The sequence below is a fragment of the Microtus oregoni genome, unplaced genomic scaffold (genome assembly GCF_018167655.1).
Source record: "Microtus oregoni isolate MIOR12 unplaced genomic scaffold, Mior012 000001F_ref0000356, whole genome shotgun sequence".
Lineage (NCBI taxonomy): Eukaryota > Metazoa > Chordata > Mammalia > Rodentia > Cricetidae > Microtus > Microtus oregoni.
The window spans coordinates 74,145,229-74,173,102 of NW_024543060.1; the positions used below are offsets into that span (position 1 = coordinate 74,145,229).

Below are 27,874 nucleotides of genomic sequence, written 5' to 3' on the forward strand. Positions count from 1 at the left end.
CCCTTTCTGCTCAACAATGTTAAATTTAAAGTAAACATTCTTTTCACAGATACGAATTTGACCCTAAGTCAAGCAATTTGCCCACATTTTGCCACCTTTTAGTCATTCTTTTAAAGACTTTAAGAGGAACTTCTAATACCAGCTTTTACATTGCTGGAAAGGCATTGGCTTAAATGTATTAAGCAATCCGTCTACTGAAGTTTTCTAAAGAATTTTCAAAAGCCACCCATCTATTGACATAATTGCATTTCTTGTGGGCAGTAACTGCATTTCAAGATACTGTAAGCATAAAAGCATAATGTAAAACCTCTGCAGTCAGTGACCAAGTTCTGACTTTAATCATTTTATTGATATAAAATACAGAAACAAAATATAAAACACAGCTATCCCTTCCATTATATTTCATAACTTTGATGTCTTAGTAAAATCTTTAATCTCACTATTTTACTAATTCATATTAAAACATGATTGTTATTAGTATATGAATTAAAATATGAGTTCATATTAAAATATGAACAACCCAAGAACTTTGGATTACTGATCCTATTCTAATCAAAACCAACAAAAGAATATTGTAGACTCCTGTTTTCAAAAAAATTATGAGACGAGATAACAGAAAATAAAGGTTTTCTATAAAAAGCAGGTATCTCCATTGGAACAGTTAGAATAGGAGGAGACCAAATGCTTTATCCTAAGTAATTTAAAATCATTTAAAAATTCAAAGCAGTAATAACTAGAAATCGGACTAATTTAAAGATTCTGATGGTTCAAAGGACTAAGCCTGGGATTGAGCCATGATGATTTTTTTTCCCAAGACTCTCCTAAGACTCGCATTCCATTCCGTAGCTTCTTTGGATCATCATAAATAAAGGTAATATTGACTAAATGAGATGATAAGCACAAATATTTCATAAATTATTCCATGGATGCATTAAGTGGGATTTTTAATTTTAAAAAGATCACTAATTGAATGGCAGTAAATATTTAATAGTAATAAGGATGGCAGTGGGGTCGGTTTCTCACCCTCAAAACTCTTAACCAGTCCTGGAGGAAGTGTAAAGCTACACCAAAGTACATCTTGCTGCGATTCATACACAGCACAGCATAAATATGTGACCTCCAACATCATGGCTGCTGTGGTAAAACGTTATCTCAGATAGTATTGCCTGGGGAGACAAATTATTGAAGCTACAGTGAGATACATGTTTCTTTCCATTACTTAATATTTTAGCGGAGCTTGCGCTGCTTGTGGCTTCAAATGACTCTTCTTATTCTCCTCAGAGTTTGGTTATTTTTCCTATGATTTTTCCATGAATTGCATAAGAAGTATCAAAATGCCTTGCCTTTCAGTTTTTGCCAGCAATCTTTGTTTTAAAATGTTGCCCTGACATTCTGATATATCCCTAAGTCAGAAGGTGTTGAAAGCATTGGAAGCTAAGACACAGATCGAATACTGTCCATATTTCATCAAGATTACTTGGCAGAGGAAAAAAGATAAACAATTTTTTTAGTATTTTCGAGTTATGAAATTTATTAGAACTTATTGGAAATGATAAAGAAATCTTTAAAATCCCTCTTTATGGTATTCACTATTATAAATACTTTTATATTACAAAGCCACATATGACAAATCACACATAGGCTTAAAACTTCCAACTCACATAGTAATAATAAATATGAGGTCTATACAGTAGAAATGACAGGATCAAGACATTTGGCGATTTAAGAGGGAGAGCTTAGAGTGTATCTATTACCTATATTATATTTACCATGGTCCTATTGTTATGATCAGTAATAATTTTATTTTATATTCCATTGATTTTCGAGTAGCTCAAAGAAACCTGATAGGGATATTCTCTATTTTACAAAACTAAACGGTTCTTGGAAACAATAAAATTGCTTAGTCAGTTTTCATTGTGGTCACAAAAGAATTTGGAACATATGGTAAAAGAATCAAAGCTGGCTCACAAAACCCTCAGTCTGATCCCAACTCTACTAAGAATTGTGTGTACAAAGCCACATCTCAGATCCTCAGTGTTCTGGTCTGAAATCATGAAATAATTCTATCTCCCTTAGTCCTTCCTTAGTTTGATATATAAGGTCAAACCAGTTGAGATGATGTGAAAGGATTTCAAAGCAAGGAAGAGCCTCCCAAACTAAAAACTAGTCTACTATCAATGCAGGTTTTACATGGGAAAGCCATTTTATTATCACAAATACATATTCAATATGCCATATTAGTAGGGAAGTCATTTTGGAAAAGTCATAAATGGACCAACAAACTTCAGAATCATTCTGTGATCTCTGAAAACTAGAAATTTTCCTGAAGTAGCTGAGAAACTGTTATATCTTTGAAGTTTTATCAAGCTTTGACTGAGCTGTTGAAAGGACAACAGGGTGCCATTTAGTGGTTTAAAGGTGTTTAAAGAGCCATGTTCTCACAATATTTAAGAAGGGCTTTCTCTGTCTCTAATTATTCTTTATAATTCAATAAGCATTTGCTGACACCTTCATAGAAGCAAAGGAAGGGGGGAGGCCATATCATTCTGGGTAGCTTCTCCCACGTAAAGACAACAGTCGGCTCAAGGAAACATGTATGAATAAATTATTTTTATTTCTAAAAAGTTAAAAAGCATGAATAAGTGTGACTAAAAGACAGGGCAAAGGGTTAGTGCATGTTATTAGCCAGAGAAACATTTAAAGTAACTATCAAGTGTTGATGAAGAAAAGAAAGCAAAGAGAATTTCATATTCCTAGTAGAAATCTAAAAGAACCATTAAGAATAAGTATGATTCACTCAAGGCCTTGAGGTCATGTGCTGACAGTCACAAGGCTTCGATGGACAAACTCCAAACAAAAGAATAAATGTGTAAACAGAAAATAATAAAAGGGAAAATCCACCATGGACAAGAATGACTAGATAAGGAAGCTCTTTTAAAACAAGACCAGAAATAAATCAAGGATTGTGGGGGTTCTACCAACTAAAGAGAAAGTTTACATCCGAGAGCCCATAAAACAAAAAGACAGAAACAACACTTTAGCTAGGGAAATGGACGTGTGAAATTGTCATAGAGAGAAACATATTGAAAGGAACAGGAAACAACAGTGTGAGAAGAAAATTAATGTTTGGTCGAGAGCAGTAGGGATCCATTGGATAATCAAAGTGAAGCATCCTGTGGATACCTAGACAGGCGAGGAGCTTTGGTTCTCCCTGTGCTCTACCTGTCACTTTGTGTGGTGATGACGTTAATGAGCCTGGCACTTCTTTCTTATGGCTGGAACACCCAGGCAACCAGTTCTCCACTCAGGCACAGCTGCCACACAAATCTCCTGCCAGCACAATCAACTCTCCAAGTTCCACGGATTTCTAGAATGATGCTCTCTTATCTCTAGGATAAGCACAGTGTACTTGGGGGGGTGGGGGGGAGGGGAAGAATTCTTCCAAAAAGCTTGTGACACAACTGAGTAGAACTGTGTTTGTTTTTTATCTGTAGCCATGCCCTTAAACTGTTAAAAGAGCAAGGAACATATTGACCTTTTTAGCTGATGGGCCTTTTTTTCATAACTAAACTTCACGGTAATAAAATTAAATTGCTGAGAAAGGAAACAAAAATTGATAATAAGATATTGAATTACCCACAAGTTATCAACAGGAACCGTGTTCCATTCTTAGAATATACTATTTCCTTGGGCATCTTTGCCAAAACAGATTAAAGAAATTTTGAACCACTTCAAGACATCAAAAGAGAAGCAATATAAACTTTTTTCTTATGTAGAATTTGAGAAGCTTCTATAAGGGGAAAAAACTAAATAATAACTTGTTTTTAGGTCTAAACTTAGAAGTCTTAGAAACCTGCTAAAAGGTCCACAGATAAATGGATTTTCCTTTAGCTACAAAATTGTGTTGTCTGCAGTATGATTGAAACCTGCTATGACCTTCCAGAGGCCCCAGAACTGATTAGATAGGCAATAGCCTTCACCCCTGCCAACTCACCTGGCATCCTTCCTGTTTACCAAGATACTCCTCCCAGGAGCCTGCTACCAGCAAGCTGCTGGCCAGACCTGCACCTTATCTAAATCCTCTACAAGTTTTGACTGCCCTAAGACCAAGGATCATTTTCCACATCAATTTCAAAACTTCCAGTACTATGAAGATATGGCTTTATCAGTCAAAGCAGACTATTACTACCATAGACGGTGCAGAGAATTTTTTGATTAATCCGTGTGCAGATAGAATGGCCATCAGTCAAAACTAATGATGGCATTTAGTGAGAAATATCAGTGCCGTGAATTATTCCGTGACATATATGAATTTGATCAACAGCAGAGTAAATACTGAAATCAGATTAAAAGATGGAGCCCCTGGTAAAACTTTGCTAAAGAATAGCTGTGACTTCATGCAATCTATGCTTGCTGAAGTTCTCTGCATCTGAGAGCTGGTGTACAAAAAGGGACAGAGTCCCCATTTTATTAAATTTAAATTTTATTTGATGCATAAAACAAGGCTGCAATTACTACCCATCATCAGAATGTAGCTGGAAACACCATTTAATGTGCCCTTTCTCGTGTCCTGTCCTGTTCTCAGGCTTGTGTTTGTTAGAGTTACCCAAGTAGAATGAAACTCTTTTAGCCTGTTTTCTCAGACTTGGTTAGCAATCCTCCATCATGCCAGGCATTGGCAAGCCATGGGTATAGCCATGGTTATAGACAAGCCTACCCATCTCTCCTACAGACACCAAAGTGGACTTGCTCTGAAAAGTCCAGGTATGGTTGACATCCGTACCTATGATAACTTCTATAGCATATTGTGTGAACAGATCTTCTGGTTTGTGCTGTCAGTGACAGAAACTGGGAAAGGAAACAGCTGTGTGGGGAAATGCCCACAAAAAATATTATGATGAAAAAAAATATTACGATGCGTGCCATTTGGTGAAGGGCTTATGAGTGTAGGGCAAGGAAAGTAGCCTCATTTACTACAGTTAAAAAGGAGTCTAATGGAGATTTTGATATCTTTATCCTGCTAAGTGCCTTGTTTCGTTAATTAGATTGAAACGTTAGAAACCAAAGGAAGGAAGGGAAGAAAAGGAGGCAGGGAAAACATGACGTCCTCAAAGTTGTATTTTCATGGTAGCAGGCAAGGCTTTGGAACATAGTTCAAAACTCACCTCCTCCGTGCAGCCCTCCTTGAATTTCAGGCCCGTTAATCATTTTCTTTCCCAGCTGTTACGGGAACAGCCCATCAGCTCCACTGAATCTTTGACTCTGGGTTGCCTCCTCTCTTTCTACAGTTTTTTTGGAGGTGACAATTCCTAAGCTTCTAGATGCAAGGATCATTCTGTTCTCTGTCCTCTATGCCCACATCCCTCCACAACTTGAACATTGAGCAGATTGTCAATGAAAAGCAAATGACAAGCTAACTGGCCAACTGGATAAAAGGCTAATACCCCACTGAATGAACGAAAGGTTAAATGATCCTTGAACTTCGCGAATCAGTCAGTCTTGGTGAATTTTGCCTTGATGCACTGGGTAAAGATTTAATTTGGAACCAGTGGTCTCCTAAATGCAGTAATGATGACCTTGACCACGATATCAAACATTACCAACCATATTTAAATTTATGCACTCATGCAGATATGTGTGAGTGCATGCACGTGCACATGCGCATGCAAACACACACAATTATGTTTTTCCCATGAATATTTAACACTTTTAACAAATTCTGAAGGGAGCATATCATTCAAAACCCTCATTCTAAAAAAGCGAGGAAGAGAAAATGTATCAAATACCTAAGTGCCAGAAATTGCCTTTGTATTCATTTTAGCTAATAATGAGAAATCCTTCATTCTGACTTTAGTCTGTTCGTTTTCATATTCAGTTATATGCTCTATGCTGTGTGTACTTTTTCAAATTCATATTTTCTGTTCTGTCTCCAGAGGTGACTAATGATATCCTAATCCATGTATATCCAGTATTTTTTTATTTTTTCCCACCTGCAATTCTGTAACCTATGAAAAGCTTTAATATACAGAGCTTGCTTTGTTTTCTGTCAATCTTTAGACGATATTTATCCTTGTAATTTTTTTAAAAACTCACTCATAAACAGTTTCCAAAGCAAAGCTTTGAAATAGATTCTTTTTCCTACAAGTTAGTAGCAAAATTAACCATTTTTATATTGTATTCTTTATCTTGGAGAATCATAATGCTCTAGAAAGATGACAGATAATTGGAGGCAAACTAGAAGTTGGCAAAAAAAAAAAAACTTCAGTGATACATGAATGTACAAGTCTGGAATTTACTCATAAAATGCATTATGGAGATGTGAGTGCAGGAGCGAGGCTTTCATTGGACAAATAGAGATGTAGCAATTACAGAAAATACCCGAAGTCACTGCTAAGTTTTTTGCGGTATCCATAGCAACAAAATTACCCATGTTGTATTGAGGTCTCCGGCTGCTCTAAGACTAGTGAAAATGGGCAGGCTTATATTTCCCAGGAAGGAAATAGCAGCGGCCCATCTAGGAAAAAAAAAAAGAACCTGAATTTAAGGTGATTTGTTAGATAATGAATGATAATCTAGCTGACACAGAATTCACAGCTGTCTATAAAAGCAAAAACCAAACCTGAGAGATTTACGGAAAACACACACACACACACACACACACACACATACACACAAAGTGAGCTATGGCCCTGAACTAAACCAAGATCCAAAAAAAATAAGTCCATAAGTTGTTGTATTGGCCAGGAAACAAAAGCTGTAAAAGGAGGGAAGAGGAAAAAGGAAGGAGGGAGTTAGAGCTAAGGAGCTAGGATTAGGGCACCCCAAGAAAACCCAGGGGTGGAGATCACTGCAGAGTTTTCTTACTTCCTACTGAAGGAACAGAGCATGGCTTTGTGGGTTTCTACAGATTATGCACTGATCTCTCGATCACTCTAATTCCTTTGAAAATTCAAGGTGGAGAGCTACCTACTGAAGCGTCCCTGGGCCACAGCAGGGTTCTCTGTATGAATGGCTGATTCTGTGAACCTGAGTGTAATGTATTCTGATGAGCAAGCTTCAGATCTGGGAGCCCAAATGCCCAGTGAAATTACTGGGGAATGTTGAAGATCTTACTTCGAAAAATGTACACTGTGCAATAGCTTTATAACCGTGGCACTTTTAACTCATAATTCCTGATCTTATATTAAAGAAACAGGCATGAAAAAGAAGAAATTCTTCAGAGTTCCTTAAGTAGATCGTTTTCTTTAAAATTTATTTTGTGACAAAAGTTCATTGGAGAAAATAATTGATGTTTTTCAATATCACTATGGTATTTTTGTTCTAGAGAGAATAGTTACTAGTTGATTTCAATAGATTTAGGCCCATGCAGCCAAAATTTATCCACAAACCTGTTGAGCCATGTTGAGTCCACCCTAAAATGCATCGTGTTCTGTTCTTGGAGCCGAGGTTAGCAAAATGAGAAACTACCTTCCCTTAAATAAAGCGAATGGCATCTACCTTATGACATAGAAAATCAAAAGAAATAATAAATGAGCATTATTAGACACCCCCTGCTTAATTTGTCTCCCAGTCTTGAGAAAAAAGATCCTGCACAGAGGAGGTACGCACAAATGTGTTTGGTTGCCTAATTATATGTTCCACTATTCAGTTTATACCTACCTTCATGGAAGAGTAACCTTTCTTGGGGAGGGGAACAGTTGTATTTGATTTTCCAATAACAGACCTATTCATACAATTTTATTTCAAAATTTTAACTAACATTTTCATTGTGTCTGTGTCAATATCGACGTTCACGTCATAAATACTCCACAAAAACCTACGTTTTAAATCAGTAAGAAGTGTGTTTTCTGCCTAGGAAGAGGATATATTAAAATGTTTTCCAACTATATGCAGATTTAAAATACTAATTACTATCTTAAGTGATTTTATGCCAGCTTACTCTAAGCCACCTAATATATTACATCATACAGTCAATAATCCCATTGGGTTTTAACAAATGTGTCTAGCTATTTTATTTATTTTATTTAAAAATTAATTTTATTTAAAAATGCTAATATTCATGGTAACCCTGAAAAGTAAATATTAGATGACTAAAGAGAATAAAGAGTAACATTCCAAAAAAAAACACACCTATGCAAAACTTAATGGTGGGATTGAGCAGAGATGTTCCTATGTCCTTAACATGTCCGTGGCTTCCAGGAACCAGGATGTGCAATGCAAGTCATTGAGGGACTTTTCTTCCGCCTACCCCAGGTCTAACTTAAGCTATTATTAAAAAGTTTTCCTTTAGCTTCATTCTCATGTATCCATTTACCTTTAGGTCAAGAAATATTGGAAGAACTAATTATTTAACTGGAAAATTAAAAATAACATCCTCAGAGTTTTCGTTCTTGTGCATTTTTTTCCCACTGAAAGCTTTTGAGTTAAATATTAAAATTCTGATTTGAACTTTCATCTGTTGGTAGTGGCTGTGATAAGCAGCAGCTGAACACTGTGCCAACAGCAGTGTTTTGATGGAAGGGTATTTATACCAAGGAACTTGCTCCTGGCCACACTTTAGACAACTGTTTATTTGCTTTATTGGATTTTTTTTTCCTTTAAAGCATCCTTTTAAAAAGGCCTCAGTACTAGACATGACTTTTCCCTTTGTATGCCTTTTTTAATTTCTACATTTTTAGCTGAACAACCTAAAGACATTTAAATATCTCATGACACTAAATTGATTGAGTTTTTCTATGTAAAATTCAAGTGATAATGAACAAATTTGCTGTGAAGATGAAAAGAAATAGTGTGGCTAAAATCATAGCACAGAGGTTGGACCATAATAAGGAGATTCTCAATAATCAAATTATATTCCATGAGACTTGCTCGCTATACTAAAAGTGAACGACTGAATAGTGAGGATGGTGTTTCTTTAATAAATGCACTAAATTTAAAATATTAAATTAAATTTAAAATATTAAATTTATATTTAATATAAAATATTAACTTCTCTAGTTAATAGTAAAATTGAATGTAAACACTGTATTTAAGTAATTCCATTTGTTAAAAATGGCTACTCCACACAGTCTCTGCGGCACAGTCTCTGTTGGCTATCACGTTCAGCTGTTTAACTAAAAATGGCTATTCCTTTACATTAATATTGCCTTTGTACAAAATAGCTAGAGTAAGTTTTTTTTAATGTCTATCTATATAGGCAGTAGTAAATTTGAGGAAAATTCTAGTAATTATATTCAGTAATTACTATATTAATATATTATATGTAATATAATTATAGAGTATAATATTCCCTATTACATGTATTAAAATTAATTTGCACATTAGGTCAACTCAAAGCAAGTACGGCAGTCAGCAATGCCTTAAGAAACAGAGGACACACAACGAAACTTTTCCAGTGATGTGAAATTACCTTCCAGCTTCACTCTTTCAGACTTCTTCCTGTGACCCCACGGTCTTCTCTCTTTAACTTTTTTTTTTTTGATTAAATAATGTTCCTATGCTCTCACCGCCTATTTTCTTTTGTGTGAACTTGTCAAATCATCTCAGTCTTGTCTTTTGTAATTTAAGGGGCCTTTATGCCGCTCTCTGAGAGACTATCACAAAAGTCCAACTGGGAGAACAATTTGTGAGATTTAGAATGAAGGGCCATTATTAACATTGTCTTGCCTGCGTTCAACACACAGCTACCTGTACCACACATGGCAGGACTTTAGCTCAGTCATCAGAGGCAGAATGTCGAAGTGGAGTCTTATGAATACCATCATTGGGTGCATGCGCTTGCATTGACTTCCACTTTTTTTTTAAAAAAAAAGCATGATTAAAGAACATTAGGGAAACATGTGTTAATGTGTGTACATAGCTCCAATAGAGAACCATGTCTTAGCATGTGTACATAGCTCTACTGTTCACAGGAGTATTTCTGTAGCTATAAACATGGTATCAAAAGCGGTGATTTTATATGTCCTCGGGTTATAATCTAATAGTCAATAATATGCAAAGTGAATGTTCTTCACTATAAAGCTTATCGCAGAGAGTGCACGCAAGAGTGGATTTTCTGTTTTGAAGAGAGGTTAATTTTAAGTGTTTTTACTTTCTCAGAGTACTCCTGACTTGTGTTCAACAATCATTGGCACTAATGATGTTTATGCGGCTCAAAGAAAATGAGGCTTTTTCTTACTCTTTCAGTGCCCAGTGCCTTTTTATTATTACAAAAGACAAATCTAATTACTTCTGATGGATTTGAAGAGCTGCAATTTGAATCGTGAATAATTCCGTTCCAGAGGAAGTTAGAGCTCAAATACACCCATGAAACTTAGCTTTGTGTAAGCCGGTTGTACATGGATGCTAAGTAAGGAAATATTTTTAGCTTGTAGCAGTTGGACAGCTCTCGTAGAAAGCTCTTTATGTGTGTGTTTTTGCTATATGCTTTGTTGTGTTAAACATAGTCTATAGATCAGTCTCTTCTATTATTACCTGAAGCTCATCACTTCCTCCTCTCCATCCCCTGTATCTTCTCACTGAGCTTTGATCCTGGTGTCTATCTTTCCTCTCATAGCCCTCTTCCTATATCTCATGTCTCCTAAGGATTCTTAGCATCATTGAATCCTATGCCTTGAATATAGAGAAACTATAGCACTAATAGGTGAGCCCTTGCTGTGCGCTGGCTGCCATTGTAGACTTTTTAGTAGTTAACTTTAACCAGCCAAAGGAAATGGATGCCTGTGGCGGACCTCTCCACCGGCGAGGAAGAATGACCACCACATCAGGATTCCACTCAGAACACGCTTTACTGGAGTGCCCTTGATTGATGGGGAGCAGGAAACGAGGGGGGCAGGAAAACAAGGGGCAGGAAGGGAAGGGCAGGGAGAGCATGAAGCGAAGGGCCAAGGAGCAAAGGGGCAGGGAGCTAAGGGGAGAGACAACATGAAGCGAAGGGGCAAAGGGCTCTTAGGCAGCTGCTTAAATAGGGAAATGGCACACGGGTCGCCCTGTGATTGGCTGCCACCAACAGCTGACACCAGACTGTATCGGGATAGGCTCAAGGGTCCTCATCCACCGCGCATGCGGGAAGCGGGGGACGTGCAGCTCTCAAAGGTATAGCCAAATATGGAGTTATTTATTTCCAACAAGACAGGAAGTCGGCGCCATCTTGTAATGGCGATCCTGTCCGGCTCACTACAGATGCCACTATAGTATTAACTTGGTAGAGAAGAGAACAGGAGGAACCATTAAGCAATCAGGGCAGTCACATTGCCACTACCTGGCCAAGCCCTATACATCTCTCCATGAGCGCCTCTCAAGGCACCAAGTACTTATCCCTTGCCTTCAATATGGTCATACCTTTGACATTTCATTTTCTGTTTGTGTGATTAGTGTCTGCCCATTAAATCATACCATAACATATTAAGATAACGCCTAGTGTTTGCTTGACGAATAGTTACGGTTGATGTGAACTAAGCTTTTATCATGCTGGAGAGCATCTTAATACTGAATTCTCATAAGACCCACTAAGGTACTTATCAATTTTACCACTTTTGAACAGGTGAGGAAACTGAGGCAAAGAGAGGATTTGCCAAAGATAAAAGAGCATGGAGAGGATAAAACCAGTGTTCAAACTCAGGAAACTGCCTGGGGAGCTGTGCTGTGAATAAAAAAAGAGAATTCATGGAAGAGGAACTTGGAGCCCAAGGGAGAGGTGGCATGTGATGTGTGTAGAAGTAGAACAGTCCGTAGGGGCTGGAGAGATGGCTCAGAGGTAAAGAGCACTTGGCTGCTCTTCCAGAGGTCCTGAGTTCAATTCCCAGCAACCACATGGTGGCTCACAACCGTCTGTAATAAGATCTGGTGTCCTCTTCTGTACTGCAGGATACATGCAAGAAGAATCCTGTATACATAATAAATTAAAACCTTTTTTAAAAAGGGAGTGCAGCTGAAGAACAGTCTGTGCCCTGGCGGTGGAGCCGAGCAGACACTGCGGAAATCCAGCCACACGGATGACTGTCTGCTGTATTGGGTTAACCAGTCCTGTTGCTAATGTCCATTTATGTTTCTTTTGCTCCTCCAGTGCCACCGTGGGCCTTAATTGCCATAGCCATAGTTGCGGTCCTTTTAGTCGTGACTTGCTGTTTTTGTGTCTGTAAGAAATGTCTGTTCAAGAAGAAAAACAAGAAGAAGGGAAAGGAGAAGGGAGGAAAGAATGCCATCAACATGAAAGACGTGAAAGACTTAGGGAAGACCATGAAAGATCAGGTAAGGCGCATGCCCCTTATTGATTTGTTAAACACTTTGGCTAATAAGTCACCAGTGAGGGCTCTAATCTTCTACGCCAGATGCTCACGGAAATGAACAACTTGTGGTTACCATTTCTTTTGCAGAGATGCTTGACAGTCCTTTCAGTCTCTTAAAGTGTAGTGGAGAGAGGTACAGTAGGTTTTCTTTTTTCTCCCTTGTGACACACACACACATGTAAATGGAGACTGCTCCTTCCTTTCCCGGCCACTCAGACCTGAATATTCATACAGAAACTATATTATTAACTATAACACTGTTTGGGTGATAGCTTAGTCATATTTCTAACTAGTTCTTATATCTTAAATTAACCCATTTCTATTCATCTGTGTATTACCATGAGGCTGTGGCCTATCAGTAAGTTTCTGGCATCTTTCTCCTTCAGCAGCTACATGGCGTCTCTTGACTCTACTTACTCTCTCTAGGTATCTCTTTCAGCCCAGCTAGATTCTGCCCTGCCAAAGGCCAAAGCAGCTTCTTTATGAACCAACGGTAATAAAACATATTCTCAGCATACAGAGGGAATCCCACATCTCACACACACACACACAGGGGAGGACTCCACACCAGTGAGTGTGGCTTCATGAGCTTGGCATAATAAGATAATTCCTGAGCATTTATATTCCATTGCGTTAGCCAACCTTGATTGGAATTTAAAAGACATTGTAATCAAAGTGCCTGAGTCCTTTCCCTCTCAGCCAGGGCCTCTGTCTGACCCACCCACCACTCAGGCTCTGTTAAGTAGCTTCATCAAACTTAGCAATTGCCAACATTGCCACACACCCTGCCCGCTCAGTCGTCAGTTGCCAGAAATAATGAGTTATATTTGGCGATGGGGGATAGGAAACAGTCCTAAAGAACAAGACGGAGCTAGAAGACAAAATTATGTTTCCTCAATTAATGATCATAATCAGGCCCTCAATGGTGTTGATAAACTGTGTGTCTGAGCTGTCTTCCATGCATAGAGATGCTATCTGGGTGGTCTTGATGTTACTGCCTATTTTAAACTAAGTTAGCTGGACAAATTAGCCAAGGTGACGCTTCATAAAAAGTATTAAATGTGTCTTCACTTTTGGAATAAAAAAAAATACATATATTAAATGTTTCTAAAGAAAATTTAACTCATGAAAGGACAGCAAAGATTTTTTTCATAGAAATTTTTGTAATTATTGTTTCCTATCAGATAGTTTAAATAGTTCTACCTATTCCCAAATAGAAAAATGTGTAGGCAATTTTTCCAATTGACTTACAGTATTAATTACTATTAATGGAATCATTAACACATGAACTTAAGGACAATTTGATCAGGTGTTAACACAAGCCGCATGGAAGATGCGTGCAGCTCCCTTCTTCCCCGCACACTCTCACATGCTTTCCCTCTTTCCCAGTAGGAGTTTAAAACTCCTCGAAGAACCTGGCGGTGGTGGCAACACCTTTAATCCCAGCACTTGGGAGGCAGAGGCAAGCAGATCTCAACGAATTCAAGGCCAGCCAGGTCTGCAAGAACTAGTTCCAGAACAGGCTCCAAAGCTACAGAGAACAGAGAAACCCTGTCTTGAAAAACAAAACAAAAACAGAAAAACTCCTCGAAGACACTGTAGTGTCTATTGGAGCAGTTTTCACAGGGGCCCACTTGTCATTCCCTGCAGTTTAGTTTGCATTCAGAGCTGTATGTGCATGGACGGATGGATGTGAAGTCTAGTTTAACGCTCAGAGAGCTTTAACCTGAGCTCAGGGTAGCAACAGTTCAATTTGTCTGGCAGTTTCTCATCAGTTAGAGAAGCTCATGATCAACTCCAGGTACCTAAGAAAGATTTTTCTCTTCATTTAATTTGTTAAGTAGATACTCAAATTTAGGGTTATAACAAGTAGAATTTAACACTGATTTTTCTTCCTCTTTTATTCATTTGGGTTTTTTTAGACAAAAATCATAGATTCTTTAAAAAAAACATTTTATAATTAAGTATAGAAATAATTGCCCTGGATGAGCATGGCCTAGAAAAGGGATGTTATTTTAGCAGTATCTTTGAAAACAATAATTTGAATACACAGTGCTATGATTTTATGGTTATCATAAAACTCAATTGTGATCTTCTTGTGTCCTTGAATTAACACTTAAAAGCTTTGATAAATGTTAAATGGTAACAACAGCATTCTTGTCTAGGATAAGGAAGTTACATTTTCATTTGTGGATTTGTTCTGTATGATGTAATAGTTGTAATAGTATAATTGATGGCACAGTGCCATTATCCCCCTTACACCATGGAGAAATGACCACGAGCTCACAGATAGACTAGGTGAAGACCAATCTCCTGCTTTTTTGGATGGAGATGGGCAGAGGAATATCAATCTAGTAATGAATTAGTATGAAAAGGTCAGCGACAGTTTATATTAACTTCCTGTCATAACAAAGTATTTAGAACTTCAACCACTCTAAATGGTTTTAACTACCTTAAGTGAAACATTTTATGTACTGTGGGGCTTTAGCTAGGTATGATTTTCAATTTTAGATGTATAGAATGAGATATAATTGGAATAGTGAAATTATCATGTCCCAATGATAATTATGTAACCGCAGGGTATATTTCTATCAATCCTTACTAACATAGCTAATAGCTTATGAAGATGAGGGCTAAAGATGAAAAATGGATGCACCGATTTTAGGAGGATTATCTGCCACGTGGTGTCCCATGATCCTCCAAATTATACCAATGAAATTTACTTCTAAACACTGAGCTTTCAAAGTACTTCAAGCGTCACATCACAGTGAACATGGGGAAGGGAAATAAGGCCAGCATATGGCTCTCTTGTATAAAGTCAGGACAGACAAGAACAGTTGATGGATGTACTCCTAAAGCGATATAGGCCTGAGGGCAATCAATAAGTTTTTATTACTTCAATCCATTCCAAACTCCCAGAAATTCAAATTTCAACACTCATGGCTATAGATCTCTCTGGAAAGGTTTTGTAACCTTTAAGAAATAATCCCTTAAAATTCAGCATTGACTTCAGAAGTAAACTCTAGATAGTATGTTTAGGATTCATATTTAGTGTTTTTTTAATATCTTGAATCTTGAAATCACTAACCATACAGGGGAGAGGATAGCAACTCATAATCGTAAGCTTAGAGCGGTCATTTCTCCATGGTTTTCACTAATGTGTGTGGATATTTTAATTTTTATTTCTTCCTTCTATGTCCTCCTTATCTGTGTTATGTCTCATGACTGTTCTGGACTGTCCCTTGCGGTAGGTTTCTTCTGCTACTAGACATTTCTAATCAATGCTGGTGGCTGGGCTCCACAGCTGAGGGCTTACCATCTTGACATCAAAAGGCTGAACCCAACTGATCTGCAAAGATGAAGTATTTCCTTCTAACCATTGCTAACATGGACTAACTAGAACAGGATTGGAAAGATTTTGCATGGATAGAGAGAAAAGGAAGGACAGTCTCTCACACTGTCTTTCTGCATGCCTTACCAAATCCCATGTGAACAGCATAATTGAGAATGAGCAAATACTTTTTCTGATGGCTGTGGGCTAGGTCACTTTTGAATGCCAAAGGAAACCATGAGCTGATCCTTCTAAACCTGGGGACTTAATTTAAAAAAAAAAAAAAAAAAAAAAAAAAAAGCCTGATGTTCACAACACAACTTCCCTCTTAACAATTTGCCTGACTTCAGAGCTTCTGGGCTTACAAGATTTTTCATCTGAGGGATTTTTTTTCCTATGGAGGAAAAAATATTGCTCTCAAGATATTATAATAGCTACTGACTTAATAGGTCTGAATTTAATGTGATGGTACAGGGTACATCTTGATGAAGCTCGGCCTCTGGGACAGGAATAGACTTAATCACTTCAGTGATGAACAGAAGCACTGAAAAATTATCAAAAATTTAGCCCGATTTCATGCAAAATAATTGCAGAGATGGTCCTGCACCTTCTATTCTGGCAGAAAAAAAAAACACTTAGGGTAAAGGAGATTTAATATCTCAACTATTTCAAATTGCATTGGGCTGAAACATGATTTATAAAATGTCAGCTCTGAAAAGGGACTTTTGAAAAAGTATTTAAATTCATGATTATTTTTAGTGTGACCATGGAGGGCATGTAGGTATTTTCAGTCAGTGCATTAAGGAATTTTCTACTCTTTAAAAAAAAAAATCAAACTATTGCAGGGAGGCAAACTTCCTAAACTGTAGTTTTCTACACACACCCTCTATGACAGTGCTAAAGATTCTACACACCTAGGTTCTCGGGGACAAACAGAGTCCACTGTCTCAGACACCTGAGTGCCATTCATCAGGAACTGTGCAGGTCCCTGCTTTGGTTCTTACTTTAATATTCAAGAAAGCACCCAGGGATAAATTAATCTTTCTAAATTAAATGGTATAGGGGTAGCCACATTTGAGAATGACCGTTTTCAATTTTTCAGGCTCGCTGTAGACTCCTGAGATGTATCAGAAACACAGAGGGTGACAGACACCTGTGACCAAGGTTCAACTCTGCTCAGATGTTCGTCTAATCAGAGAGCAGATGGATTTGGGGGAATCATTAGGGGATTAGATGGGAGGAGCCAAACTGGATGACATTATAAAGTTAGGGATGGGAGTTGCCATTTTAAACACCACTGAGGCTCTCTGTGTAAGTGATGGGAGAGTCTCCCCTGAGAACAATAAAGGCAGAGAAGAGAGGTCCATGCAGGTAGGGGCAGCAAGATGGCCAGCCAAGGTCTGACGGCCCTGGGGCCTCTTTGCATCTCACATTTGAGTTCCGGAAGAATTCTCATCAGCTTGAGAGCTGACGGTAGTCACATAATAGTAAAGACTCTTTAATATTGTCAGAGGCGCTTTATTTCAATTTCTGTGAGATTCTGCAGCTGCGTACATGCAAGAAAAATGAGATAGTCAACAGAAGTGGATAACATTTGCTCATTTAAAAACAAGTGATTTTAAAAAAATGACCAAGGGAAATATACAGGCAGTGACCAGAACAAAATATGTGGATGGCTAATATAAAGGCCTTTCAATTTTTCAAACATACTCGTGAATGGGGAAATGGAACTTTTCAAAAATTTTAATTGTAACGAATAGACATGCGTAAAAATGTTTCTGTAATTCCCATAAAGACACCTTCCACTATTAGAAACCTTTGTAGTAGAAATACCTGGAGTAATTTTTGCATAGTAGGAAAATTTTATATATTTTGATTTTTGAAATACTGTAACATTTTGTGTATTTTATGACATAATGATCTTTCAAATATTTTAATTTATATCTGACCATTAAGATTGAAGAATATTTAGTTGTTAATTAGGTTTTCAAAATTTAGTACCGTGAACTCTGTTCTTCAATGCAAAATGAATTTTATGCCCATAAGAGTTTTTCTGAAATTCCAATCATGACGCTTGTCTTTGATATTCAATAAACTCAAATCAGTTGAATTCAGCCTTGCTTTCTGTGGAGCTAGCTGTCATGAAGACAAAACGGGGAAGTTCAGCTGGAAATGGGGTGAACGACTCTCTAAACATGCGTTTGCTGGTGGCATGTTTTCTCCTTTTTTTCCTTAAATGTGACAATCATATATGTGAAGCGAAAGATTTACATTTTCCGAGGGTCACTCAGCCATCCTTGGCACAGGCAATCAGGCACCCGAAGGCCATGCATTCCATACGAACCTCCGCTGCATGCACCAATGATACTTCACACAATGCTGAGCATCTTCTGCGGCTACGAGAATGTGAAACCCAGCCTGGATGCGAGCATGTTGATCATAGAGAGAAAGGGGCAATGTAATCAGAGCCGAGAGTCATACCAAGTTGACATTTTCCTTGCAAGGATTTTATAGTTTGGCTTGCTCTACTTTTGGGGGGGGGGGGGCTTCTTCCATTGCTTCCATTGTTGCTTGCTGACTGGGGAGAGGGGGAGAAGGTCCATGCACATGTGGAATCAAAAAATACATGCGCGTGTAAGGAACAAATGAGAGTGTGTTAGACAAGTAGAGTTCAGCATCATCATGCTTGCTTCAAACAGCTTGGAGGTATGGCCAGGTTAATTTGGACTGGGAGGGAAATTCACTGGGATTTCTTTTTTTCCTATTCATAGGCCCTTAAGGACGATGATGCTGAAACCGGATTGACTGATGGAGAAGAGAAGGAAGAACCCAAGGAAGAAGAAAAACTGGGAAAGCTCCAATATTCGCTGGACTACGATTTCCAGAATAACCAGGTCTGAGGGGAACACGTCTAATTCCATTACATTTTCTGAAATTACCGAGGAGCGATTGAGAGCAAGATAGTCTTCTTAAAACATTTCGTTTGCGGTGTGTGGGGTGGGGGGGGGGGGACGCAATTATCAAAGCTATTGATGAAATCATTTCCAAGTACAGGCAGTCCCCTAGCTGCTAATTTAACTTCTGCTAATTAGAATTCACAGTACCCAGCCGATTACATCTACTCACGGCACGGACAGGAGACGGGCAGAATACAAATTAACTCCAAGCCATCGGCCTGCCACTGAGAGCTCCCAGCCAGCCCAGTCCCAACAGGTCCCTCCGTGTGCATAGGAACAACCTTCCCCCGGGGTGTATAGATTTAGAGTCCACGCAACGCCGGGGCCTTTGGTTTGAGCTGCCATCTAAACCCACATTTAGAAAAGTAAAATTGGTAAGCAGTGAAAATTTAACACAGGGCATTGCTCTGTGGCTTTTAAAGGCAGAAATACCTTCTGTGTGACGCCACGATGCTAGGCCAAACTCCCTCAAGTGTTTAGACAGTGGCTCTGTCAATGCCGAAAGGCCAGTGGACGGATTACCAGAGCCCAAGAAGGCTGCCCAGAAGTGACCAGACTAAAGACTGCAACACAAGCATCCGGGCTTCTCTTTCTCAAAAGGTGGTGGAGTGCATTGAGATCGGTAGCATAGCAGCCGCTTTTCACTGCGTAGCTATAATGCAGGTGTGGGCTGTTATTCCCAGGGTGCCAAATGCGTTTGAAAACCCTTCTAGGTAAGATCCACAAAGTTAATATCCGTCCCTGTACTGTCTGAGTTGCAAAAGAGGAAGCAGAATAAGCCGAGTTCCGAACGTAGCCCTTGATCTATTAGGGAGTACCGACACCACCCACTTCTTTGGCGTCCCTCCTCCTTTGCGGCCAGAGGAAGGCTGGTAACTGGGTACGATTCCGGGAATGTAGCATATGCTAGCGACAGATATCCTGCTTGACGAGCAAAGAGTGATAAGTGACTCAAACATCAACAGTCGGCTTTCATGGCTGATGTCCAGAGTCAGAACTGGAAGCAGTTGTAGCGATTCTGGATTTCGTTTGGGAACTGACAGTTCAGATCTTTGAAGCTTCCAGTACCGCCCCCCCCCCTTGAAGGATGTGTGGGATTAGAAAATGCTTTTCTTTGGCCATCTTTATTAGAGCCCTGGCTAGTTATTTTATAATACGTTTCAGACACCTGCCTGTTGAATTTAGGTATGGTCTGTAAGTATGTATTTATATAGGATTATTGGGAGACCCCTTTATACCTTATAAGTAAATATATTTCAGGTCATTACTACTACTTCTACCAAAATGTGAGCATTAGGAATTAGTTGGAAGCAAAGTAGTTTATTATTTACATATTCCAGGAAGGGTAAAGGTTAGCTTACATTACATTACCAATGGAGGTTTCCAGGTTTTTAACCTGACTTTATATACTCATCTGATATTTTTCTCCTTTCATATTTCCCAGGAGAAATCTTGTAGCATCTCATACTGATTAGTTCTGAAAGTTCTAAATACTTTTTGTATCTGTGTGCACTACATGTGTTCACTTTGGCTATGGAGGTGACAAGAAGGTGTTAGATCCTCTGGGGCTACAGTTACACATGGTTGCACGCTCCCATGTGGGTGCTGGGAATCGAAGCTAAGTCCTCTGGAAGTGCAGCAGGTACGATGTCTTCAACCCAGGGGTACTTTTAAGAACAGAATTCATTCTGTTTTAACCAAAAATAATGTTTGATGAAAACAGAGTAGCAAATATACACATTAGCGGTGGGGGTGCACGTCTTTAATCCCAGCACTCAGGAGGCAGAGGTAGGTGGATCTCCATGAGTTCGAGGCCAGCCTGAATTTCAAGAGCTAGTTCCAGGGCAGGATCAACAAAAATAAACCTACAGAGAAACCCTGTCTTGAAAAAAAAATGTCCAAAATATGCATTTCATTATGATGGTCTAGAAGATTTTATTGATAAATACCATGCATTGGTTTTTAATTTCAAATGTCCTTGCTAGTTTCCGTCACCACACGGTTTCTATGAGTTAGGGACTGTAAAATCTGAGGAGACTTGTAGACAAGGTTGAAGTCAAATTTGAGTATTTGTTTACCAAAACCAAAAAGAAAAAAACAAACTCCTTGAATTAAGAATCTTTCACAATGGGAATACGTCTCTCTTAAACAGAAGTTCAAGGAATATTAGAAGAAATCCCTCCATCCTCTAACGGCAAGATATGCAAGTCTCTAGACTAGAATTATCTCTCCTTACTGAGCTTGTTATGTTGGCCAAAAAGAAAATCATTTTCACAAAGTGAGAATGAGGAATAGAATATTACCTATAACAAACTGAGAGACCGCGAGCTTTAGTAATTGCGTGGTTATACTCTAGTACCTCCAATAGCTATTCTTGGGCCATGTCTGCGTTGGGGTGCCTCCCTTCTATCACTCATGGCTCCCGCTGAAAGGCAAGGCAGCTTTAAAGTGGAATCGGCATACCCATTAGGGCAAGATCAAAGTTGGAAATTGAGCCAACCAACCAAAATACACTGAGGATGTCCTAGGTCACGTGACAGAAAATGGGTGTCAGTTTTTGTAAGGAAATGGGTTGCTTGTCCACTCCATTTGCCTAAAAAAAACTATGACTCACATGTTTACGACCTGTAGTAAAAACCTGTAGTGTGTCCACATTTATTGAAGAATCTGTAATAACTGGATTTCACATGTTTTTTTCTTTATAAAAATATCGACAAGATGGGTTTGGGAACTCATGCTTAGAATCCGAGTACTGGGAAGACAGAGGCAGGTGGCTGGCTGGCCTGAGCTATAGAGTCAGATTTTTATCTCACAAAAGAAGTAATATAATAATGCCACATTAGTTTAATATTCCCAGTGAAACTGAGAAGTTTATTGGTGAAAATAGAGTGCAGAGAAAACTGCTATATTAGGAAAATGAAAAACGTAGTTATTTAACATAGATATTCAAATCTAGAACTCTCCCCATTTTGAGAAAGCTTAAATTTTTAATGCATTTTATTCTACCTCCATTTAAATGTATCTTTCTTAAATAATTATTCTATCATAAGCTAAGGTTTTAAAAATATAGATATACAAGAATAGGTCAAGTGGGATAGAAACATAAAGCTCTAGTTTTTTTCTTTCCAAAATATTAGTCAGTGACTAAAAAATTTCCATTTTGCTTCTCTGAGACTTCAGAAAAGAATAAAACATTCCCTGCTTTGCAGTTATAGACTGTAGTTGTTGGGCGACTTAATTCCACTGTTAAAGCAAGAGCTGGAAGGAAAAATGAAGCTGGAGAGCTTTTAGCAACTGGGACATTATTTGATTGCAACCCTTCCGCAAATATGAATTCCATATTTAACTGTAATCAGCCACCTCTTAGAAGCCTCTTTTGTGCTTAAAAACGAGGCGGCCTAGAGCCCGCATCTGTCATAATTCGGTTTCTTAAGTCTACAGAGCTCACTGCACTTGCCTTCTGTATTCAGACTCACGAGAATAAAAGTTGACTAAAAGCAAAGGGAACAGGGGACATCACAGTGTGCGGCACTGTGAACAAATCAATCTCTCTCAAATGTTCCATCTTTGATGTGGCCCATTTGTTCTCATTCATTTCAGCTGTTGGTCGGCATCATCCAAGCTGCTGAACTTCCTGCCTTGGACATGGGGGGAACATCTGATCCGTACGTCAAGGTCTTCCTGCTGCCTGACAAAAAGAAGAAATTTGAGACAAAAGTTCACCGAAAAACCCTCAACCCTGTCTTCAATGAACAATTTACTTTCAAGGTAAATGTGTGGGTTGATTTATAGCTTGTCCTTCCTCGTTTTCTATTAAACACTAGTTTCATCACGACACACATAGGAGCATGAGCAACTTACTCTGGGATTCACCATAGCTGTGTTTGGAATATTTCACAATTGAATTTTCAGTTTAATGAAGAGTCCAAAGTGGAGGTATTATCTATGTATTTTCAGAATAGAACGTAGGTAGACCTTGCAATATCAGAGCCACATCTAAAAAAGCAAGGTCAACCCGTGTACACCAACAGACTTTGACACCGCACCCCATTTTGCCTCCAAAAATAAAGCCCAAGCTATTATTTTCCAGAGTTTCCAAGGCTCTGAAAAATGGGCCAAGCCTATAAGGACTATTGAACTCGGAATACAGGATGTTGTTCTCCAATGTTCATCATGCTCTCATGGGGAGATTGGAACATGCTAAAACCCTTCCTCCTAGCAATAAAAAAAAGTTATGGGCTTCTCTAGCATCATTCCTTTACTCTAGGCTCTTGTCTGGGGCTCTTCATCATGTTGAGACACATCAGTTGACAAACAATAACCAAGAGATATTCTGCCCGTATGACAACTCATCAAAATGACATGCCCTGCAAGCTGCAAGTCACCGTGTAACTCTTCGCTGGAAGTCATTCATAAAAACGGTGCTTCTGATGGATATGTGGAATTGTTTTCAATTCTTCCTTAGAAACACTACATTTATAGCAAATGAAATTTCTGTGAATATGCCAGCAGGCCGATTCAAAATTACCCCATCCACCAACCAGGCTTAGCAAGAACACGGGGTGTTAATAAATGTGTTGACAAACATTCCAGTGGGGAATAAAACCGGGGCATGAGTCATCACCTCTTCAAATCCTGTTTGCAATTTCATAAAAGAACAGTCTTTCTATTCTTTAAAGTTCGCGAGTTTTAAACACATAAATCCTTTAGTTTTTCTTTGTCTGGACCGTTAACATAGCAGTAACTAAGAGTAGAAAATTCCTGACTTCAAAAGAAGACATTATTGACCCTATACCAAATCAAATAAATATCAGTTACTAAAGTCTTGTAAAGAGTAGTCAATAGCATCTTATTTGGCTATATAGTGATCTTTTTAGGTCAGCAATTTCTAAGTGGAACTTAATGAATTCTTATATTATTTGAATAATCTTGACATAATGTTGTAGTGCCTTCCTCTATTACTTGCATATCATTTCTTTGAAGCATATTGGTAAAATTCTATAAATGTTTATAATTTCTGCATTATTTTATTTCAGAAAGGTAGATCAGGCTATATATATGTGTATATATATATATATACAAAGTACAGTTATTTTGAGACAAAATATGTTGATTTCTGCAGAAGACATTATAAACTGTATCTTGAAATGCCAGGCAGCCATGCAATGTAAGAATAGAAGCATAAGTGAGTTTATAGATTTGTCTTTCGAGTAGAGTTCAATGTACTTAAAATGAACAACATGCCCCAAAATAAATTCATCATCTTTCCTCTAAAACAAACTTCCATTTTAGGGGAGTATTAATAATAAATGATTCCTAAGTGCCTACAGTGGTCCAGATGTTTAAAATGTTCTCACTCGTTCTCGAAAGGCCTCCACTGAGTACAGATTCCTTTGCTGTAGTTTAATAACAAGTTGGGTTGATTCATTTTCCCCAGGTCCAGGTCTACCTAATCCAAAGCACAAACTTCACATAGACTACTTCAGCATGAGCAAATATTCAAGAAATACAATTTAAAATCTTAAAGGTTTCTAAACTCCCACTCCAAAATTTGTGAATTTTATTGAAATTCAGATCTTTCAAGTTTATTTTAGGTTCTTCCTAAAGTAGAAAACCGTTATACTTAATTTTTCACAGGATTTTAGAAGATAATCTGATTTTGACCATAATTAATAAGTAACAAAACACTTATTTGAAAGCCCAAGTTTCTTATACATAAGCGGTCAGATAGTCTTTCTCCCCTTTCCCTTCTTAATAAAACTTAATTAATTAATGTCCAATTTAATTAAGAAATGTGTTCTGGGGGCATAAGACAGCATTTATGCCGACAAAATAGTCCATGTATAAAATTGACCAAATATTTAGTACAAGCCTAAACAACCTCTCAATTAAATATTTCTACCCACTTACTGGAGTGTAGCTTACCTGGACTGCACAGCTCTCCCTGAATATTAAAAATGTCACTAATCAGCTTTCCAAACCATAGCATCTGTCCCAACTGCATTTGAAAAGCTGGAGAACTCATCCGTTCTTGGCCTTTTGCTACTATTCTTGCTCACCGGTATCACGCTTACAAATGAACTTCAAGATCCATATTATAATGACTCTCTGATAATCAAAACATCAATTTTCTAGTCAGCTCGTGTCAATCACTAAATTATTTTAGAAAGTGTGTGGGGCACCTTGTAAATTTCATTTAGATCTTTTTAGACTACTAGCATGGCTTTGGAAAAGTCACCCTTCATGTAACAATAGTCTAAACAACGTATGTTCTCAACCTTCCTCATGCTGCAACCCCTTAATACAGCTAGTCCTTCATGGTCGTAGTGACCCCCCAACCATAAAATTATTTTCATTGTGACTTCATAGCTGTAATTTTGCTGCTGTTATGAATCATCATGTAAATACCTGTGTTTTTCTAATGGTCTTAGGCAGCCCCAGTGAAAGGACCCTTGGACCCCCAAAGGGTCATGACCCACAGGTTGAGAACCACTGGATCTAGATGGCTTGAAAAAGTGGTACCCATTGAACTAGTGTCCAGTTGAAACAATAGTAACAACAACATTTTTTTCAAGAGAGAGTTAGTCAAACACAACCGAGTTTCTTATTCTTTCATTGATGACGAAGTGTCTTACCCTCCTCTCCTTTCATGCAGGTGCCGTACTCGGAATTAGGTGGCAAAACTCTGGTGATGGCTGTGTATGATTTTGATCGCTTCTCCAAGCATGACATCATCGGAGAGTTTAAAGTTCCTATGAACACTGTGGATTTTGGCCACGTAACTGAGGAATGGCGTGATCTCCAGAGCGCTGAGAAGGAAGAGGTAGGGAAGTCATCCGCGTTTCTAACTTGACAAGTTGCGTTCATTCACCTTTTCCTGTTCGAATACTAATTTGATCTTCTTGGAGGGGGACATGGACCTTTAGACACTGACAGCTGCCAAAACAGAGTCCGAGGAATTGTATGACCCTGCTGAGATGCATGCAGGACTTCTGGGTGGAATTAAAAAGACAATAGAGAAATGAACACACTGGGAATATAAGCAACCCCTTCTTTACAAGGCCCAATGAGCCATCACTTTGTATTGTATGCATGGGTTTTAGAACTAGTACAGTAAAATGAAAGGGTACTTTTTCTCTGATGATGTCTGCGTATTTAAGTTTATTGTTTCTCAAAAAAAAAAAACCTGCAACACACAAAAGCTGGTATTCAGTACAGTTTTGAAGTGACTCTCATCTTCATCATGCTGTTCACATTGTTTTTTTTTTCTTAGTTTTAACAGCTTTGCCCAGTATTTTTCTGTCACTTAAAAAAAGTTCAATATCCGTAGTGCATTTACAGTCCATAGTAACCAGCTCTGTTTGACTGTTCTATGCCTGTCTGGCATGGGCGTTTTTCCGTGTGAATGTCTTAGCAGGCTAATATTAGAAAAATAATCCAGCCCTTAGCTTCTTTCAGTTTTAAAACAGCTCCTTTCACAGCCCCTCTGTAGGATATTGGCCAATAATTATCTCCCAGGGACCAGCAAACAGCCCTGGTCCATCCGGGATATCTAAGGTTTGGTACTATGTGGTCACTCTGGGGCCGCATGGACCAGATAGTGAAACTCAGCCTTGTTCATTACCATAAGGACCCTCTCTTCAGCAGCTACAACTACTAACTTCATACCCTTCATTGAATATGAAAAGTTGCATCACAGTGTGTTAAGACTGGGTTTTCTTTTTTTTTAGATGCAGAATGACTGCTTCTGCCAGGCAGACTTCTGGGGGGAGCACAGAATCATAAAAATGACAATTTTTATTTTAACATATATTAAGCAACTTATTATTGGAGATTCTCTTGCACTGAGAGACTGTCCAGACAGTCTCAAATGACACAATGTCACCAAGAAAGTCTAAACTTGCATTCTCCAGTAGGATGGTGAATCACCTCAAGTAAATAATGACTTACTGCAGGTTTGGCACATTTGCATAATGAAACTACACATGCACACACATGGATAGATGCACACACATGCACAGATGCACACATGTATACCAGTACACAATGCACACATGTCAATACGTGTCCACACATGCATAGATGCACACATGCACACACACACACACATGCACTGATGTACAGACACAAGGACTGGGTTTTCTTTTTTTTTATTAATTTATTTATTTATTAAAGATTTCTGTCTCTTCCCCGCCACCGCCTCCCATTTCCCTCCCCCTCCCCCAATTAAGTCCCCCCCCCCTCAGCCCAAAAAGCAATCAGGGTTCCCTGTCCTGTGGGAAGTCCAAGGACCACCCACCTCCATCCAGGTCTAGTAAGTTGAGCATCCAAACTGCCTAGGCTCCCACAAAGCCAGTGCGTACAGTTTTAAACTTTAAGATGACTAATTTGTTGTAGAAAGGGAAGCAAATGACTCAACAAACTCTGCTTTATAGAATATAATGTTACTCAAACAGGGCCTTCTTTAAACATTGCGATTAGGGCTTACCTAGCCATGAAGATTTACCAGTGCAAGAAAAATCCTGAATAATACCAAATTTTCAAGTTTCATGATTTTTATACATTACTCTTCCTTAGGAGTGAGTTAATATTGATGTCAACTCAAGCACGCATGTGATAAGAAAATTAATTATTGAGTAACATTGTTTCTATACAACAAGGTGGTACGATATATCATGAGTTTTTGTATTTTATTTGAATGTAGCACACTGAATGGTATTCATTAGTTAACTACCTTTAGTTAATTTGGTTTAGCTACTTTTGAGTATAACCCAATATACCTGGCTAGTTTTGACTATAACCCAATATATCTGATAGGGCAAGGCCATTTGTCCAGGGCTCATGGTCCGCACTACTTACCAGATTCATGATGTGGGTTCTACAGTCACAGACAGTGGCTTTCTGAAAAACAGTTTTCCTGAATTTAGAAAAAAAAAATCTGGTAATCTATACTCCCTCTTTCAAAAAATTCCTTGAATAGATGTAGATTTTAAGACTTAACACTAAACCAGTAGGTTTGATCTAAGTAGGGAAAGGCGTTCCTTCGCCCCCTTGGTTCCCCCTTCTTCCCTCTAACACTTTCATCCCCCTGAACTTTTTTAAGGCATTTGTCACCCAAATCATGGAGAACGAGTCATTCTGAAACAAGTAATTACCAGGATGCTGGAACTGTGCTGCTGTGCTCTTAGTGAGAACAAAAGGTACGGGGATCAGTTTCCCGTTGCCTCTTTTTTTACTTCCTACCTGCCCTTGACACCAACTGGAGAAAGACCTAGATTACAATCACAATTCTTCATCTT

General features: G+C 38.5%; 1 protein-coding gene across 2 annotated transcripts in view; it reads left to right on the top strand.

The window, feature by feature from the left end:
• Window positions 1-27,874, top strand: part of Syt1 (synaptotagmin 1) — a 497,758-nt gene that overhangs the window by 341,965 nt on the left and 127,919 nt on the right. Inside the window, exons 5-8 of one of the 2 annotated variants that reach the window (XM_041665163.1) lie at window positions 12,065-12,249; window positions 18,390-18,512; window positions 22,176-22,343; window positions 25,231-25,398. In XM_041665163.1, coding sequence (XP_041521097.1) covers window positions 12,065-12,249; window positions 18,390-18,512; window positions 22,176-22,343; window positions 25,231-25,398 — 644 coding nt within the window. The remainder of the gene's footprint in view (window positions 1-12,064; window positions 12,250-18,389; window positions 18,513-22,175; window positions 22,344-25,230; window positions 25,399-27,874) is intronic. The other variant, XM_041665172.1, reaches the window with a different exon arrangement.